Source organism: Ochotona princeps, chromosome 19, assembly GCF_030435755.1.
Source record: "Ochotona princeps isolate mOchPri1 chromosome 19, mOchPri1.hap1, whole genome shotgun sequence".
Lineage (NCBI taxonomy): Eukaryota > Metazoa > Chordata > Mammalia > Lagomorpha > Ochotonidae > Ochotona > Ochotona princeps.
Window position 1 is genome coordinate 2,165,746 of NC_080850.1, and position 16,855 is coordinate 2,182,600.

The 16,855-nt window shown below is 43.6% G+C and overlaps 1 protein-coding gene across 14 annotated transcripts in view; it reads right to left on the reverse strand.

Moving 5' to 3' along the window:
- Nucleotides 1-16,855, reverse strand: part of NSD1 (nuclear receptor binding SET domain protein 1) — a 129,655-nt gene that overhangs the window by 14,442 nt on the left and 98,358 nt on the right. For all 14 annotated transcript variants that reach the window (XM_058677597.1, XM_058677586.1, XM_058677592.1 and 11 more), the window contains 5 exons: nucleotides 15,443-15,555; nucleotides 9,741-10,010; nucleotides 8,474-8,590; nucleotides 7,501-7,642; nucleotides 1,214-1,320 (listed from right to left, as the gene is read on the reverse strand). In XM_058677597.1, the coding sequence (XP_058533580.1) occupies nucleotides 1,214-1,320; nucleotides 7,501-7,642; nucleotides 8,474-8,590; nucleotides 9,741-10,010; nucleotides 15,443-15,555 (749 nt within the window). The remainder of the gene's footprint in view (nucleotides 1-1,213; nucleotides 1,321-7,500; nucleotides 7,643-8,473; nucleotides 8,591-9,740; nucleotides 10,011-15,442; nucleotides 15,556-16,855) is intronic.

Here is a 16,855-nt window from a genome sequence, read left to right on the forward strand (position 1 = left end):
CAGCAAGGTGTGGCACTTTCCCATCCCTCTCCTCACCTCCAGAAAAAGAAAGAAAAAAAAAGTACACATTTGTCCCACCCTCCTTCCTGCATCCCTCAACCCTCCCTACCTTAATCAGTGACCCATATGCAGATATTTAGAAGCCAAACACCAATGATACTTAATTTCATTACTTCCCAAAACTACCTTCTTGGGGCAGGCATTTTTTTGGGGGAGGGGGGTAAGCATTTTTTTTTAAAAAGATTTATTCATTTTATTACAAAGTCAGATATACACAGAGGAGGAGAGACAGAGAGGAAGATCTTCCATCCAACGATTCACTCCCCAAGTGAGCCGCAACGGGCCAGTGCTGCGCCGATCCAAAGCTGGGAACCTGGAACCTCTTCCGGGTCTCCCACGCGGGTGCAGGGTCCCAATGCATTGGGCCGTCCTCAACTGCTTCCCCAGGCCACAAGCAGGGAGCTGGATGGGAAGTGGAGCTGCCGGGATTAGAACCGGCGCCCATATGGGATCCCGGGGCTTTCAAGGCGAGGACTTTAGCCGCTAGGCCACGCCGCTGGGCCCGCATTTTTTTTTTTTTAATTTGAAAGTCAGATATACAGAGAGGAGGAGAGAGGAATTTCTTTCATCTGATGATTCACTCCCGAAGTGGGCGCAACGGCCGGAGCTGAGCTGATCCAAAGCCAGTAACCCGAAGCCTCTTCAGGTCTCCCACAGGGGTGCAGGGTCCCAAGGCCTTGGGCCATCCCTGACTGCTTTCCCAGACCACAGGCAGGGAGATGGATGGGAAGTAGGACCACAGGGTTAGAACCAGAGCCCACATGGGATCCTGGTGCATGCAAGGTGAGGACCTTAGCCACGAGGCTACCACGCCAGCATCCTATATCAGGGTGTCTGGAACGAGTGGTGGCTACTTTCCTTCTGACCCAGTTTCTGGCTCATCGGCCCAGGAGGCCGTAGATGATGGTCTCCAGCATGTGGTCCCCTGCCACTCATTGGGGAGACCTGGAAGGAGCACTTGGCTCCCAGCCATCGCTGATGTGGGCCTCCGGAGTGTACAAGCAGATGGACCGCCTCTGTCACTGCCATACATACGTTATACGTTAATAATTCTATCAAAAATATGTATCTTATGAAAATCAAGATCTGTTCATACTGTTAGGGAAAGAGGACCACATTATTACTACTAATACAAAATCAAGAAGTGTGCTACCTTTGGCCTCACGCCCAAGAAGCCACTGCAGTTTGGAGCTCCACATTTGCAAACGGTCTTTCCATTTCCAAGACATTCAAGGTTGTAGTTGAAGGTAAGTTCAGTTCCTGCATTAAAGACAGTGAAACCATTAATATCTATCGTATCAGAAACATTATTTCTATATTAGTGACAAAGGATATTAATGTCCAAGAGAATAGATTTTTAACAAGAGGATAACAAGTTATTAACCCTAATTTCACAATATCAATTCTAATCCTATAAAATTAATTCTCATCTGAAACTAAGAGCCAGGAGCTTCTTCTGGGTCTCTCACATGGATGCAGGATCCTAGAGATGTGGGCCATCCTCAGCTGCTTTTCCATGTCATGAACTTGGGCAGCGGGATGAAAAGTAGAGCAGTTGGAACACAAACTGGCGTCCCCATGGAATGCTGGTGTTTGGAGGAGGATGATTAGCAAGTTGAGTCATCATTCAAACCTCCAAGTTGATTTTCACTTATTTCTAACCATTTAGATTCAAAATATATGAACTGATAACTTGGCTTGTATAAGTATGCCAGGCACTGGGAATAAATACATGGAGAAAATCTATCGAGTTTCTGTCTGGAAGCATATTTCACCTGGTATGACAGTACAGGGTCATGGTGTAGAGTACAGAGGAGCTTGGCTATATGTCCAAACTATGCTGCCACCTGCCTGAATGGTCGGAGCTACGAGCAGCCCACTTTGTGAATGGATAAGAAAATCTCACAGTCTTATTAAGGCACACACGGTAATTTGTAAACTTGAAAACAGAAGTGCAAAATTAAGGTACAAAATACTCCTCGTTTGAAAATCAGTCAGGGGTGGGAATTGGGTGGTGGGAATCCCAGACTACAGAATAGTATAGTAAAATTCAAAATTTAGGGCCCAGCGGCGTGGTCTAGTGGCTAAAGTCCTCACCTTGAACGCCCCGGGATCCCATATGGGCACCGGTTCTAATCCCAGCAGCTCCACTTCCCATCCAGCTCCCTGCTTGTGGCCTGGGAAAGCAGTTGAGGACGGCCCAATGCATTGGGACCCTGCACCCGCGTGTGGGAGACTCGGAAGAGGTTCCTGGTTCCCAGCTTCGGATCGGCATAGCACCGGCCGTTGCGGCTCACTTGGGGAGTGAAACATTGGACGGAAGACCTTCCTCCTTGTCTCTCCTCCTCTCTGTATATCTGACTTTGTAATAAAAATAAATAAATCTTTAAAAAAAAATTCAAAATTTAAAATAATAAAAAAAAGTTACCCCTTGTTTGTCCTTGTGATCAGACTGTGAGTACACATAAAGCTCACAGATCCATTCCAAGTGTACCTTTCATGTGTGACAAGGGAAGGCCTGGTAGAAAGAATAGTTCCCTCGGTATTGGGACCATGGCTTACACCAGAGAACTGGCAAGACCACCAGGTCTCAGGGAGACTTTCCATTGCAGAATAACAAAATCTTTCCTCGCTGGGACTAGGCACAATTGATATCTAATGCTGCAAACAGATAATCATTTAGTTATTAAGTTTAGCAAACTATAACAGACTTACACTTAAACTTGCAGGCACCAAGTGTCACATTCACTGTCAAGTTACCAGCCTGATTATATATATATATATATATTTTTTTTTTTTTTGGCTAAAATACATGTTACTACCTAACTGAATTTCCGTAGATGTGCAACACCATGTTCAAATATCAGACAACTGAATATATGGCCTAATATTCTGCTTGCCCAACACCTTCGGACAAAGTCAGGTAAAGGTATCAAACCAGTATCAGCCATGAGAAAGGAAACACAGCAACTATCCTGGAACAGTCCAATATGCAATAATCCTTGCAAGATCTACAGTTACTTTAGATGGCCAAGAACATCCGAGAAGACACAAGGAGTGAGGACGGCACATGTGGGAGACAGCGACAGTTTATGAAGAGCCCAGAGAGCTGGGTGAGAATGATTCCCTCTGTCTGCCTACGGTTCCATTCCAACAGACACACCCCGCCTCAGCGTCACCTGTCCCATAGTCCCCGTCTCAAGCAAGGAGGCTAGAAGGCACATGAGCACAGGAACAAGGTCTGCAAGCTCCAGCACCAAGTCCCACAAAGCAGCAGAGAGGCTTGCGGCCACAGAGCAAAGGCAGTCAAGCACAGGGATACTACCAGAGGGATCTGAGGGACACGTGCTCACAACGGGAAGGCATGCTAGCACGAAACTCCAGAACTAACACTGGAGGAATTGTAAAAGAGGAACCCTTTCAGCCCTACAATGATCAGGGAAAAGGGGAACAGAAGCAAGAGAAACATCTGAGCCTCCAGGAACACACATATAAAACCACCTTCTTTACAGTCGCTTTGCTAAGACACAATGAGCTAGGATGTTTGAATAATGTCTGGTTCCCGGTGTTTACATGATCCTTCCTGTTTGAAAGAACCACCCTATCGAGTTACTCTGATGTCATTCACTCATTCCAAAAACATGATACAAGTCAGTGTTTTAAAATCAGTATCATTTTGCCAAGCAGAGTGCAATGCATAATATAATGATACTGCAGTGTTTTATCTTCACCATGTAGTGGCTAATAAACAGCAAATGCAAAAGGAAAGGTACAAGCTGTTTGAACACTAAAATTAAAAAATTTGGAATTCTAAAAGCAATAAAAGCAATCCTGTAAACCCAATGGAGCAGGAGTTCAGCCTAGATTAGGACAGCGAGGTTCCCTAGAGGGGTGCTGGAGCTTCCTCTCTGGAGGCAGCTGCAGCTCCTGGCAGGCCTTCTGCCAGTGATGACCCCAGGAGGCAACAGAGATTGCAAAAGTAGTTGGGTACTTGCCTCCAATGTGGGATATAAACCTGGCTCCCAGCTATAGAGTGACCCAGCCTCAGTTTGTGGGGAATTATCCAGTAAATAAAATCCCTCTAAACAGAAATACAATTTTTAAAGATTACAAAACCAATACACAATAGGAGACAATGGCGCTCAAATCCTTTTCCAGAAAGTGCAAATGGGATTTCTATGCTAACAGTACACTATACTACTGTAAATTATGAATTAGCCAGGTTAGTCCAGTACCAATTTAAGTCTATAACAACAATTTTTAACTGTTTTACTAATGCTTCTGGAATATTCATTTTGAAGTCATACAACTTTTCTTCTGTTTCAAAATTCTATATGTTTCAAAATTCTATATGTTTCAAAATTCCATATTAGACTTTTTAAATGATTTATCTTGTTTTTATTAGAAAGTCAAATATACAGAGGAGGACAGACAGAGAGGAGGATCTTCTGTCTGTTGATTCACTCCCCATGCTGCTGCAATGGTCAGAGCTGTGCTGATCCGAAGCCAGGAGCCAGGAGCCAGGAGCCTCTTCCAGGTTTCCCACACACGTGCAGGTTTCCAAGTTCCTGGGCCATCCTTGATTGCTTTCCCAGGCCACAACAGGAAGCTGGATGGGAAGCAGGGCCACTGGGATTAGAATCACTGCCCATATGGGATCATGGCACGTCCAAAGCAAGGACTTTAGCCACTAGGTCACGGTGGCTGGCTGTACATACTGGATTCTAACAGTTGGGTCAGTATTGTGGTAGAGAGGGCAAAGCCACCATCTGTGATGCTGGCTCCCCATATGAACACCGATCCATGCTCCAGCTGCTCCATTTCCGTTCCAGCTCCCTGCTACTGGTCTGAGAAAGCATCAGAGTGGCCCAAGTGTGAGAGACCGGAGAGAAGTTCCTGGCTCATGGCTTCAGCTGGGCAGAAACCTGGCCATTGTAGCCATCTGGGCAGTGGCTCAGCAACGGAAAATCTGTGTATTGACTTCTCTCCCAGTAATTCTTTCAAAAGAAACTTTAAATCAATAAGTATTTTTAAAAGCATGCAAGTTAGGGGTAGGCTCTGTGGTACAGTGAGTACAGCGGTTGCCTGCAGTGCAGGCGTCTTATTTGGGGGCTGATTAACGCACAGCTACACCACTTCTGATCCAGCTAATTGCTAATGACCTGGGAAAAGTAGAAGGTGGCTTACATACTGGAGCTGCTGCATCCACTAGGAAGGTGCAGGAGATGGAAGAACCCTCTTTGCTATCTGTCCTGCTCTCTGTGTAAATCAACCTTTCAAGTAAATCAATACATCTATTAAAACAAAATGCAAGTTGGAGGGTGTCAATTCCATTCTTACACAAAGATTAGTTACCCCTCACTAGGGTACTGAAGATTTCTCTGCACACCCCTCCTAAAACGGTTCAGCACCTAAATTGTTGACATATGTCTTGTTAGAGTTATAAGCCAGTCTAGACTACCCAAAAAAAAGCCAGGTTCAGCAAAATTATGCTTCAACGCTATAAAATGCTAAATACTATAATGAAAATAGACATGAGACAGCTGAATAGTAATCTGTAGCCATTTTAAGGTGTATAGAACCCAGTGGTATATAAACTAAAATTGAAATGTCAATGAAGAAGTCACAGGATGTGGTAAAGAACTTGCACTTTTTTTTTAACATATTGACTACTCAATACTATGTCCATTAATTCCATAATGTTATAAATTGTTGCTGATGTTACGTTGGAGCTTTTAATTGATCGGGATGATACTCTGCTGGCTCTACCTTCAGACCAGAGATGGTCTCCCCAACAAGCCGTTGAACTTATCTGGACAGTAAGATGCTGGACTCTATGTTTGGTATATGCTTGCAATGAAAGACTCTCATGTGAACTTGAACTGTGATAATGCAACAGGGTGGAGGAATCTACCATGGGGGAGGGCTTGGGGAGGGGTGGGGGGAATCCCAGTGCCTATAAAACTGTATCACATAATGCAGTGTAATTAAAAAAAAAAAAAAAAAGCAGCAGCAGCAGTTCCAAATGGGATCCCAGAACATGCAAGGCAAGGACTTTCGCCACTAGGCTACTGGGCCGTGGCCAATTTCATTCTTAAAATGATAAAATTTATGAAAAATATTTATCATGTAACTTCACTATCAATGCCATATTAGATTTTCTCTCTTTTTTTATAATTACGATTTTGCTCATTTATTTGAAAGGCAGAGTTACGGGGGGGGGGCGGGGGGGGAAGAGATGCTCAATTTTCTGACCCCACTCTTTTTTTTTTTTTTTTTTTTTTTAAAGATTTTTATTATTATTGGAAAGCCGGATATACAGAGAGGAGGAGAGACAGAGAGGAAGATCTTCCATCCGATGTTTCACTCCCCAAGTGAGCCGCAACGGGCTGGTACGCGCCAATCCGATGCCAGGACCAGGAACCTCTTCCAGGTCTCCCACACGGGTGCAGTGTCCCAATGCATTGGGCCGTCCTCAACTGCTTTCCCAGGCCACAAGCAGGGAGCTGGATGGGAAGTGGAGCTGCCGGGATTAGAACCGGCGCCCATATGGGATCCCGGCGCGTTCAAGGCAAGTACTTTAGCCACTAGGCCACGCCGCCGGGCCCCTGACCCCACTCTTAATGGTTGCAATGGTGCAGCTGATCTAAGCCTAAGCTAGGATCCTGGAACTCTATCCAGGTCTCCCATGTGGATGGCAGGGCCCCCAACTCCTGAGCCATTTAGACTACATTCCCAGGCTAAATAACAGGGAGCTGGACTGGAAGTAGAGCAGTGGGGCCTGAACCAGTGCTAATATGGGCTGCCAGAGTAGCAGGCTGGAGGGTCAACCAACAGCACCAAAACTGCAGCTCTGATGTACCTTCAAACAAACATCATCATCAACAACAACCAAACAAACAAAAAACCAAAACTTTTTTCATAGGAAAGGTAGATTTACAGAGAGAAGAAGAAACAGAGAGAGAGGGAGAGAGATCTTCCATGTTCTGGTTAACTTGCTAAACAGCAGCAACAACTAGGGCTGAGTTGATCTGAAGCCAGGAGACTTCACTTTGGGGAATAGATACATGAACCTTTCAGAGGATAAAATGTGAAATTCAAGTATTTTTTAAAAATATTTATTTCATATAAGAAAGGCAGATATACAAAGAGGAGGAGAGACAGAGAGGAAGATCTTCCAATGGCTGGAGCTAAGCTGATCTGAAGCCAGGAGCTTCTTCGGGGTCTCCCACACAGGTGCAGGGTCCCAAGGCTCAGAGCCATCCTCGACTGCTTTCCCAGGCCACAAGCAGGGAGCTGGATGAGAAGTGGGCCACTGGGACATTAACTGGCGCCCATATGGGATCCCAGTGCATGTAAGGTGAGGACTTTAGCCACGAGGCTACTGTGCTAGGCTTGAAATTCAGGTCTAAACTGCAGAATATTTAAAATGGGTCTTACCTGCTTTAATGTCACTCAGGGCAAAAAGACCAACACGGGTATCGCCATTCACAGACCATTTCTGAGTCTCACAGTTTGGCTGGCAGCAATGATTCATGAACCGCGCATAGTTTCCTTTGGGGCCAGCATCGATGATTCGGTCCTACAATTCCAAGAGAAGTTATATTTAAGACTTGCAGGGACTCAGCTGCTGGAAGCCCACTTGCTGTTCTAGGGTGTGTGTGGGTAGGTAGCCAAAGTGGAGAGTAGAGCCAGAGTTCTACCCCAGGCACACAGCTCTGGGTGCAGGTGGCCTACGCAGCAGCTGGCTCTGACATCATCCCTTAAAACAGCAAAGCTTGAATTTCGGAGGATAGTGGTTCTCAAACTAGTCCCTGGACTAGCAGCACCACTACCACTTAGAAAATCTTCAGAAATGGTTATTTTTGGGTTGTGCTTCAATATACAAAAGAAGAATCTGGAGCGCTAGCACAACAATGTCTGACAAAGACTTAAATATTGATTTCAAATCTCCATCCCAAACTAAAATCAGCGTGTCTAAACGTGAGGTCTCACAAACCATCAAGGCCACGAAGTTTGAAAGTCAAATCACAGACCCGTGGAAAATATCAATGTGAGAACACTGAAACTAGAATTCAGTTCCAAATACAATTTGGAAATGAGGGGATTACATGAGCTCCTTCCACGGCATTGGAAGGATATTGGTAAAGCAGTTCCTCCATCTGTGCAGGGTACAAGACTGAGCATTTGTTTTTTTAGATTCAAGTCTTAATCTTATAGAGATATGCAAAAAGATAAAATCCCCAAGTTTTATCAGATCATTCAAAAAGAATGTTCCACTCAGTTTTAGTGTCCAGCTACGGCTGCACAGCCAGAACTCAAGCAAGCAATCTCTGCCAATACAAGGGAAACCTTGCTTGAGGCAGGGGAAATGTTCTACCTGATAATTTTACAACAATACGTGGATACTTACTTTATCTAGGGTCAGCATATAGAAATTGGTGATATCATGTTCTTGGGCATAACGGATTCGAGCTCTGCATTCTTCTTCGTCTATTAGCTCACCCACATACTCATTCACAAACTCTCCCTGGAACAAAAAGCAGCTCCTGAATTAGTGGCAAAAAGTACATCAACGTTCACATATACAGTACCCAAAATGATTCACTTTTTAGAACACCATTTTCCAAAAGCAGATCATATGCATAGAAGCTTATGAGTAACTGCTCCATGATGCCTCAGGCACCTGCTGAGAACCACCATCCCTGCAGCACAAAGACTGTGACACAGTGGACAGTAAGGATCCACCAACATGGAAAGAATGGAAGCTTAAGCTTCCTTGCAATGGAAACATGGACAGACATGGATGGTCAATTCCTGAACCTGCCCTGGTGCCTCAAAGTCAATCTCCCTGAAACACTGTTATCCTCCATGGAACTTGCTTCGACAGCTGTTCCTGAACATTTCACAACATGGTCCTCCCTCCTAGAGTCACACCTACTACCCCACTGACCTGCAAAGCTTTAACACTCACTTTATCTTATCCAATTACTCCTCTGTCGAGTCTCAACTTACAGAAGCCTCAGAGACAAGTTAGCTTCAGTTCCTTCAACACATGTCACAAGGCCATTTGTGCTTCCACTCACCAATGACTGACCCATGACTGCCAGTAGATCTGCCTGGCAGATCACTGAACATCAGGCCCATATCCATTAATTCCTTAGACAGAAGCTCCCAATAAATTCTTCAGAAATTATAATCAGACTAAGCCTAACAGCATTGTCAAATAAGATTTATTTTACATAGGCTGTATATTACCCGTTTATTAGAAATACACAGATTCTGCCCAGCAGCAAGTTGAATACATTGCAGCATTTTCATTAGAACAGGCTTAACCTTCTTTACTTCATGTCGCATTAATCCAAATCTGTATTTTCCTCAGTGAAACCAGATTCTGCTATTTAATAGGTAATTCAAACCCTGTGTAATCTCCCAACTACAGGTCACACCAGCTCTGCGCACTCCCCTTGCTGGAGCACAACTGAAGCCGACGAGGTCAGAGGCACAGGGAAGCTGCACTCAAGCCACTGGGTTCCAAAAGGACGTGACACACAAAAACAGGATAATTTCTAACAGTGACCTATGTGGTGATTTTTCTAACAAGCATCACATCATATCAAGTAAGTGCAAAAACAAACAAAGAAAAATCAACAAAAATGTTAATTCAAAGTTTTCTTCACCTTCTTAATATCTGTTTTTGTCCGCAGGCCCCAACCCCTCTGCAAGGTGCGGAAAATCTCCACCTCGGGGTACTGGCGCTTGGTGAAGCACTGGTTCTGACAGCGCCCTCCAGCAGGGCACACCGTGGGGTGGCACTCATACAGCAGCATGCGGTTGATGCACTCCGAGTCGATGCCACAAGGGTTCTCGTCAGTGGCCTTACAGTTGCAACGGGGGATTTCGGACAAGTCCGCGGTGAAGATCTGCACCCTGCCTATAGGGCGGTTCACCTGGGAAAGAGACATATAGCACATGACGGCAGAAAGCTCAACGCGAGAAATAACTCAGGCCCTGCAAAGGACATTTGGGTTTTTTTGAAGTTGCCTGGTACGGTTTGTATGATTTTGAGTTATCAAGATTTAGGCACTGTGGAGCCAGTGTTGCAGCACAGGTTCATGTCCGGTAGCTTCGCTTTCTACCCAGCTCCCCTATTACGCGCCTGGGAAGGCAGCGGAGGGGTCCAGGAGTCAGGGGCTTGTGCCCTCAAGGGAAACCCAGATACCCCTTCGCCCCGAGCTTAGTCCTGATCATTGTAGTCATCTGGGGAGGAACCAATACATGGAAGAACCCTCTCCCTATGACTCTTTCAGTAAATAAAAACTTAAAATAAAAAGGCACTTTAGCATAATAATAAGCACCACATGTTAAATATAACACAAATACAACATCTTAAACAATTCCTTTTTTAAAAAATCATTAATCTCAAAGTCAGTAGGCTAAATTAATTGCAAACTAACTTTCTGCTACTGACCATATAGTGGCGTAAAGGCAGTTGCTTTAAAAAGAAAGTCATAATTGATAAATGAGAAACTATTGGAATGAAGATGAGTAATTTGGTTTCCCATCTGTGAAGAAGTGTTGAAGAAGTATTTAATATTTACCATGATAATTTGCACTTTACATAAAAACTATAGCAATGTGCTCATGTTAAAGTCTGATGCAATAAAACATGAAGGATAATTAACTGCAATGAGGTAAAAGTTTTACAGATAGTAGCAGCAATGCAGAGAAAAAAATACATCCTCTAACACTGTGGATTTCTTGCACTGTGAGTTTCCTCTATTTGCTATTATGTCAGTGGGGACAGTGAGCCTTCAGAGACATTCCATGCATAAATTTAACTAGGAATTGTGTTATTCTGATAAGTTTCTTTACTTGCAAAAACTGTTGTGAAGAAATATACATAAAGATCACGTGAATGCAGAGTCAAGCCTTGGGGCCGTCCTCCACTGCGTCCCCCGGCCACAAGCAGGGAGCTGGATGGGAAGCAGGGCTGCCAGGATTAGAACCGGTGCCCACGTGGGATCCTGGCACGTGCAAGGTGAGGACTTTAGCCACTGGGCTATCGCATCAGGCCCATTCCTTTTGTTTTTGCTGCTTTATGCGTGTGGTAAAAACACTCCACAAAAGGCATGCCTTCCTAACTATTTTAAGTACACAGCATCTTAAGCTAGCCAGATAGTACCATAAATTATTTTTCATTCAACATTCCATATTAGTATATATCCGTATATATCCGTATTATATATATATCCAATATTCTAGATGCTAATTCCATTCAATGTAAAATTATGCACACAATGCATCTTCTAAATAGTGAAATACTTTCATTTGTAGAACATATAGTTCTACTATTCTACAAAATCTACAGTTTGCTTTAAAATGCATTACACTGAAATCATAAGTCCCAGACCATTTTTGATCCTAAACTCCAAAATCATGGAAAACACTGGGAAAGGCTCACTCGTGGAGGAAAACCAGCAGCACAGCCAACTGTAGCACACGTGTGCCGAGGGGACGGGCAACAGCCTGACCTCGTCACCCACGGCCTTAGCGTCATTCTAACTCCTCTTCTCTCTGTATGTTTTAGTCATTCACTCTGAAGATATGATCTAATCTGTCATTAATCACAAGTAAATATTTTTACTTCACGTATCACAGAGTAAAAAACTAGGTGGCAAGCACTGTGGCTGAGCCACCAGCTGTGACTGGCAATCGCCGAAGAGCACTGCCGAGCGTCCCACTGCTCCAATACGACCACGTACATGGCAACAACCAACAAGAAACGCACGAGGACGCTGCCCTGCCAGCTGCAGGCAGACCTGGACTGAGCTCCAGGCTCTGATGTGCTGGACCATCATGGCCATTTGGTGAGAACTGCTGGATAAAAAAAAAATCACTTTCTTTGTATCTCTTTGTTTTCTGTAACTGTCTTTCAATTAAATAAAATTAATAAACCTTTAAAAATGGAAGGAAAAAAACCCCACATGGTTAAGAACGAGGATAGGATCACACTAGGATCAAATGTCATTTCACACGAGTTGACAAACTTTTTGTCAAGGGCCAGAGTGTAAATTTGAGGTTTGAAAGCAGGCCACAGGTCAACAATGAATGCGGCTCAACTGAGCCATGCAGTACAAAACTACCCACAGAAACTACCAAACCGAACAAGCACAGCTGTCATTAAAAAAAAGTAGCAGCATCAAAAGTTGAATTTCATATATTTGTCATGTCATGAACCACTATTTTATTTAACCATCAAAAATATCAAAATCATGAGCAGTATATAACAGGCAATAGAATAAACTTGTTTCATGATTCTTCTCTTGCAAATATTCAAAAAGAAAAATAGAGGGAAAAAAGCCCTAAAATTCTGTGATGAAATCAGTCCGGAGTTTCTCTCATTAGCAAGGTTGAAAATGTTTGAAGTCACAGTTGTGTTACATCCGGTTATGCCACCACTGCTAACACAGGTAACCAGGTGAGCTGCTCTGCTTACTGATCCACTTTCTGCTAGTGCTCCGGGTCAGTCATCTGAAAAGGACTGGGTATTTGGGCCATTACCACCCACGTTGGAGACCAGCACGGATCCAGGTTCCTGGTCCTACCCAGCCCAGCCCTGCCCTTGCTTTTCTGGGAAACGAATGAAGCATTGGGCACAAGGTCCCTGTCTTTATTTTGCTGTCACTATGCCTTTCAAATAAATCCTTTAAAAGGATGGTTCAGCTGAACCTCCACAGCCAAACCTTTCTAATGTCTGAAGCATAGGACGGTGTCAAAGGGTTTGCTTTCCTTTTTTGTACCCGAATAAAAAAAATTTTTAAAAGTCCAGAAAACACAACTTATTTATATTTACCTGAGATATAAAAACAGAGAGAGAGAGAGAGAAAGAAATCCAACTGCTAGCTTGCTCCACAGAAGCCTACAATAGCGAAGCAATAATACAGCAACACAGGCCTCCTGGACAACGAGCAATTTGAACATCAAGGGACACTGTTTCCAGGAGGCTGGAATGACTCACGCCCAGGCACTGGGATACAGGATGTAAGTCTGTCATGGGACTCTGCATTACTTTATGTTAAGATCTAACCTTGGTGGTACGTCTTCACATACGATATTGCCACTTAATTCACAGGGCATGACCAGGTACAATTGGACTTAATTATATCTTTGAATTTCCTGAATTTTAATTATTTGTAAGGGTTTATATTTCCTGAATTTTATTTCCTTTTAGAGGTCTTCTAAAAATCACTAAGAAAATTTAGTCATTTAGAAGAGAACACAATTTGGAGCTGAGGCACAGTAAGTTAAGCTGCTTGTCTGCAATGCCAACATCTGACATGGTCCCCAGTTCAAATCCCAGCTGCTCCACTCACAATCCAGCTCCCAGCTAACAAGCCTAGGAAGGCAGCAGAACATGGCCCAAGTCTTTGGCCTGGCCTACGTGGCCATTACAGCCACCAGGAGAGAAAACCAGTGGACGCGAAATCTCCGTATCTTCCTCTCTCTGTAATCTGCCTTCCAAATAAAGAAAACAAACAAACAAAAACGAACGAAACTTATTCTGCTTTGTAATCAGTGTTCAGATCTGTTTGTCCCTTTTACAAATGTAAGCACAGACTTTAGTGTTCTTATCTTTAGAATATAAGTTTACTACCTCATCATTATCCATCAGGAATTTGCAACTATGCCTCAAAGATGGAAATGCAAAGAATATGGACTAGTATGCATAAAAGGAACCCTTAGGGAATAGTAAAATAAAAAGTCACACTTTCAAGATTCAAGAGACCATCTTTGTAGCGGTGTTGCCAGATTCAGAAAATGGAAAGATATGATACCCAGTTGAATTTGAATTTCAGATAACCAATGGTTTCCTAAAAGGTAAGCGTAACACTAAATCTGGAACACACATAGGCAAAGTAGACTCTCGAGACTGTAAGTGGAACAGGCTTACAAGTAAGATCTCAGGACAGCACACTGCAGAAAGTAACACTGAAGCGAACTTACCTGCTGAAAGAGGTAACTTTCTAAGTACTAAAATTTCTAACAATTTTCTTTTTCTAAAGAATTAATGACCACAATAGCTAGAGTTGGACTGTCAGAGACTAGGAGCCAGGAGCTTTTCCCAGGTACGCCTTCCCAGGTCATTAACAGGCAGCTGGATCAGAAGTGGAGCAGCCAATATGAACTAGCACCAGTGTGGCAGGCAGAGGCTCGATTTGCTATGCCACAGTGCCCCCCCAACAAGTTTTAACTATTTTTCTTATTATTTTACTTCAGAAAATTGTTAATGAGTGACTTCAAATGCAAAGAGTACAAAAAAAAAAAAAAAAAAAAAAAGCAAACAGTATTTTGCCAGGTATACAGGCATGAATTCTTCTGCCCTTGTGGTTCCTATATTCACTGGTCACCTAAATTATCTTTAGTACTAATTATCACCAGAAGAATTCCCATACATGTGATACACACAATGTCATAATTTTCAGCAGGGCTTTGGTCCTTGTTAATCCAAAGGTGCTAAGAACACACTGTAATCTTAGATGACTATCCAAGACAGCAGCGTAAGTACCCACATTGAGGCTGGCATTGTGGAATAGCGAGCATCCCATATGTGGGCAGATTCACGTCCCAGCTGCTTCACCTTTTTTTTTTTTTTTTTAAAGATTTATTAGTTTTTATTGGAAAGTCAGAAGTACAAAGAGGAGGAAAGACAGAGAGGATGATCTTCTGTCCCATGATTCACTCACCAAGTGGCCAAAACAGATGGAGCTGAGCCAATCTGAAGCCAGGAGCCAGAGGCTTCATCCGTGTCTCCCATGCAGGTACAGGGTCCTAAGGCTTTGGGTCATCCTTGACCACTTTCCCAGGCCATAAGCAGGGAGCTAGATGGGAAACTGGGCTGTTGGAATTAGAACTAGCACCCATATGGGATCCTGCCACATGCAAAGGCGAAGACTTTGGCCGCTAGGATACCGCACCAGGCCTGCTGCTAATTGCCGAAAAAGCAGTGCAAAATGGTCCAAGCATTTGGGGACCTGGCACCCAGGTGGGAGACTCAGATGAAGTTTTTGGCTTTAACATGGCTCATCTCTGAATACGGTGGCCACCTCGGGAATGAACACATGAAAGATCTCTCTTTCCAATGTCTCTTACTTGAAAGAGACAGATAAGTAAGCAAACAATCAAGCTATGCATAAAAAGATAACATTAAAAAAAAATCCATAAGAACATACAGCTGATTTTTTCAAGTCTATGCGGCATGCTTGACCTGGTACGCAGAAGGAACTGCAATGGGCTTCCCAATCTTGTCACGAACACAGCAGAGAGGCAAGGTACACACAATGTCTCTTGGGCAAGGGGGTGTGGTGGGTTTTTTCCTCACCTTTATATGCTTATAAGGTGGGGGCTTCTTATCATTCTTTCGGTCTTCCTGCAGCTGTCGTAGCTCTTTCTGTGCCTTTAGCTCTTCAAACCTTGCTGCAGCTTCCTGAAGAGCTACGGATAGACAAAGCACAGATCATCTCAGCACCTCACACACTGCACCACATCTGCTTTGGAGAGTATCAAAACTACTGTAGGAAAAACTGAGAATATATATTTTCAAACAGGTTATGTGAGGGTACTTTATAATATGTACAGAAATGTGAAATTCAAATATAAGGTTTTTTTTTTTTAGATTTATTTTATTTTTATTACAAAGTCAGATATACTGAGAGGAGGAGAGATAGAGAGGAAGTGGAGCTGCTGGGATCAAGGCGAGGACCTTAGCCACTAGGCCATGCTGCCGAGCCCCAAATATAAGGTTTTGGTGCCAATTTTCAAATCCATGCATTTTGGGAGGCCTCAAAAAAGCTCACAGAAGTATATATTATGAAAACAATTAAGTATGAATTTCAAGAACTTTTTTGCACCAGCATAAAGTGACCTTTTAGTTTTATTTCTCAGGAACTATTTCAAGTATCTTTGTGTAGTTCCTAGGGGATCCAGACATAGCAGTGTAGCAATCCCCAGCTACGTGACGCAACACAGGGTACCACTGTCAGAGAACAACAGCTCCGTGGCTGGGAGAGCCCACAGACACATCCTCCTGGGAGATGAGTCTTACCACTGGGCTCTGCTTCCCTTCTGTGCCTTCCCCATGCTCTATCCATGTGACCATCTGGCACACTGTAGGTGTGTTACATGGAGTCCTCAAGATTGCCCTAAAATACACCCCTGTCCCATCCAATTGCCAGTTACTTGGGATGCCTGCCCAGTGCCACTCGAATGTCTGTCCTGTCCCCGTCTTTCTCTCTCTCTCTAGTCTTAGGAATAACTCTGTCACAGTTTTCAACTTTTCTAACATAGCTAACTTACTCATTTTTTCAGATACTGCCTATTGTGCCTCCTCAGGGTCCCAACACTCCACCACTGTCTGCAGTTTCTCCAACTCTCTTGACTCCTTGTAACGTATCTAGCTGTCAAGGAAAACAGCCTAATTCTCCTTCCTCACTGTGCGGTCCCAAACAACCAGAGCCTGCTAACTTTGTGCACAAGAGCTAACCTTACAGAGGCTGTCTTCCTGACTTAACGGTATATGTATCTTCCTACTTAAGGAGGAGGAAGGGTTGGATTGTGGGTATAACCCAGAAGAGGCTCCTGGCTTCAGATTGGCTCAGCTCTGGCCATTGTGGCCACTTGGGGAGTGAATCATCAGACAAAAGATCTTCCTCTCTATCTCTCCACCTCTCTGTATATCTGATTTCCAAATAAAAATAAATTAATCTTTAAAAAATTAACTAAGCAAGAGTAAGTG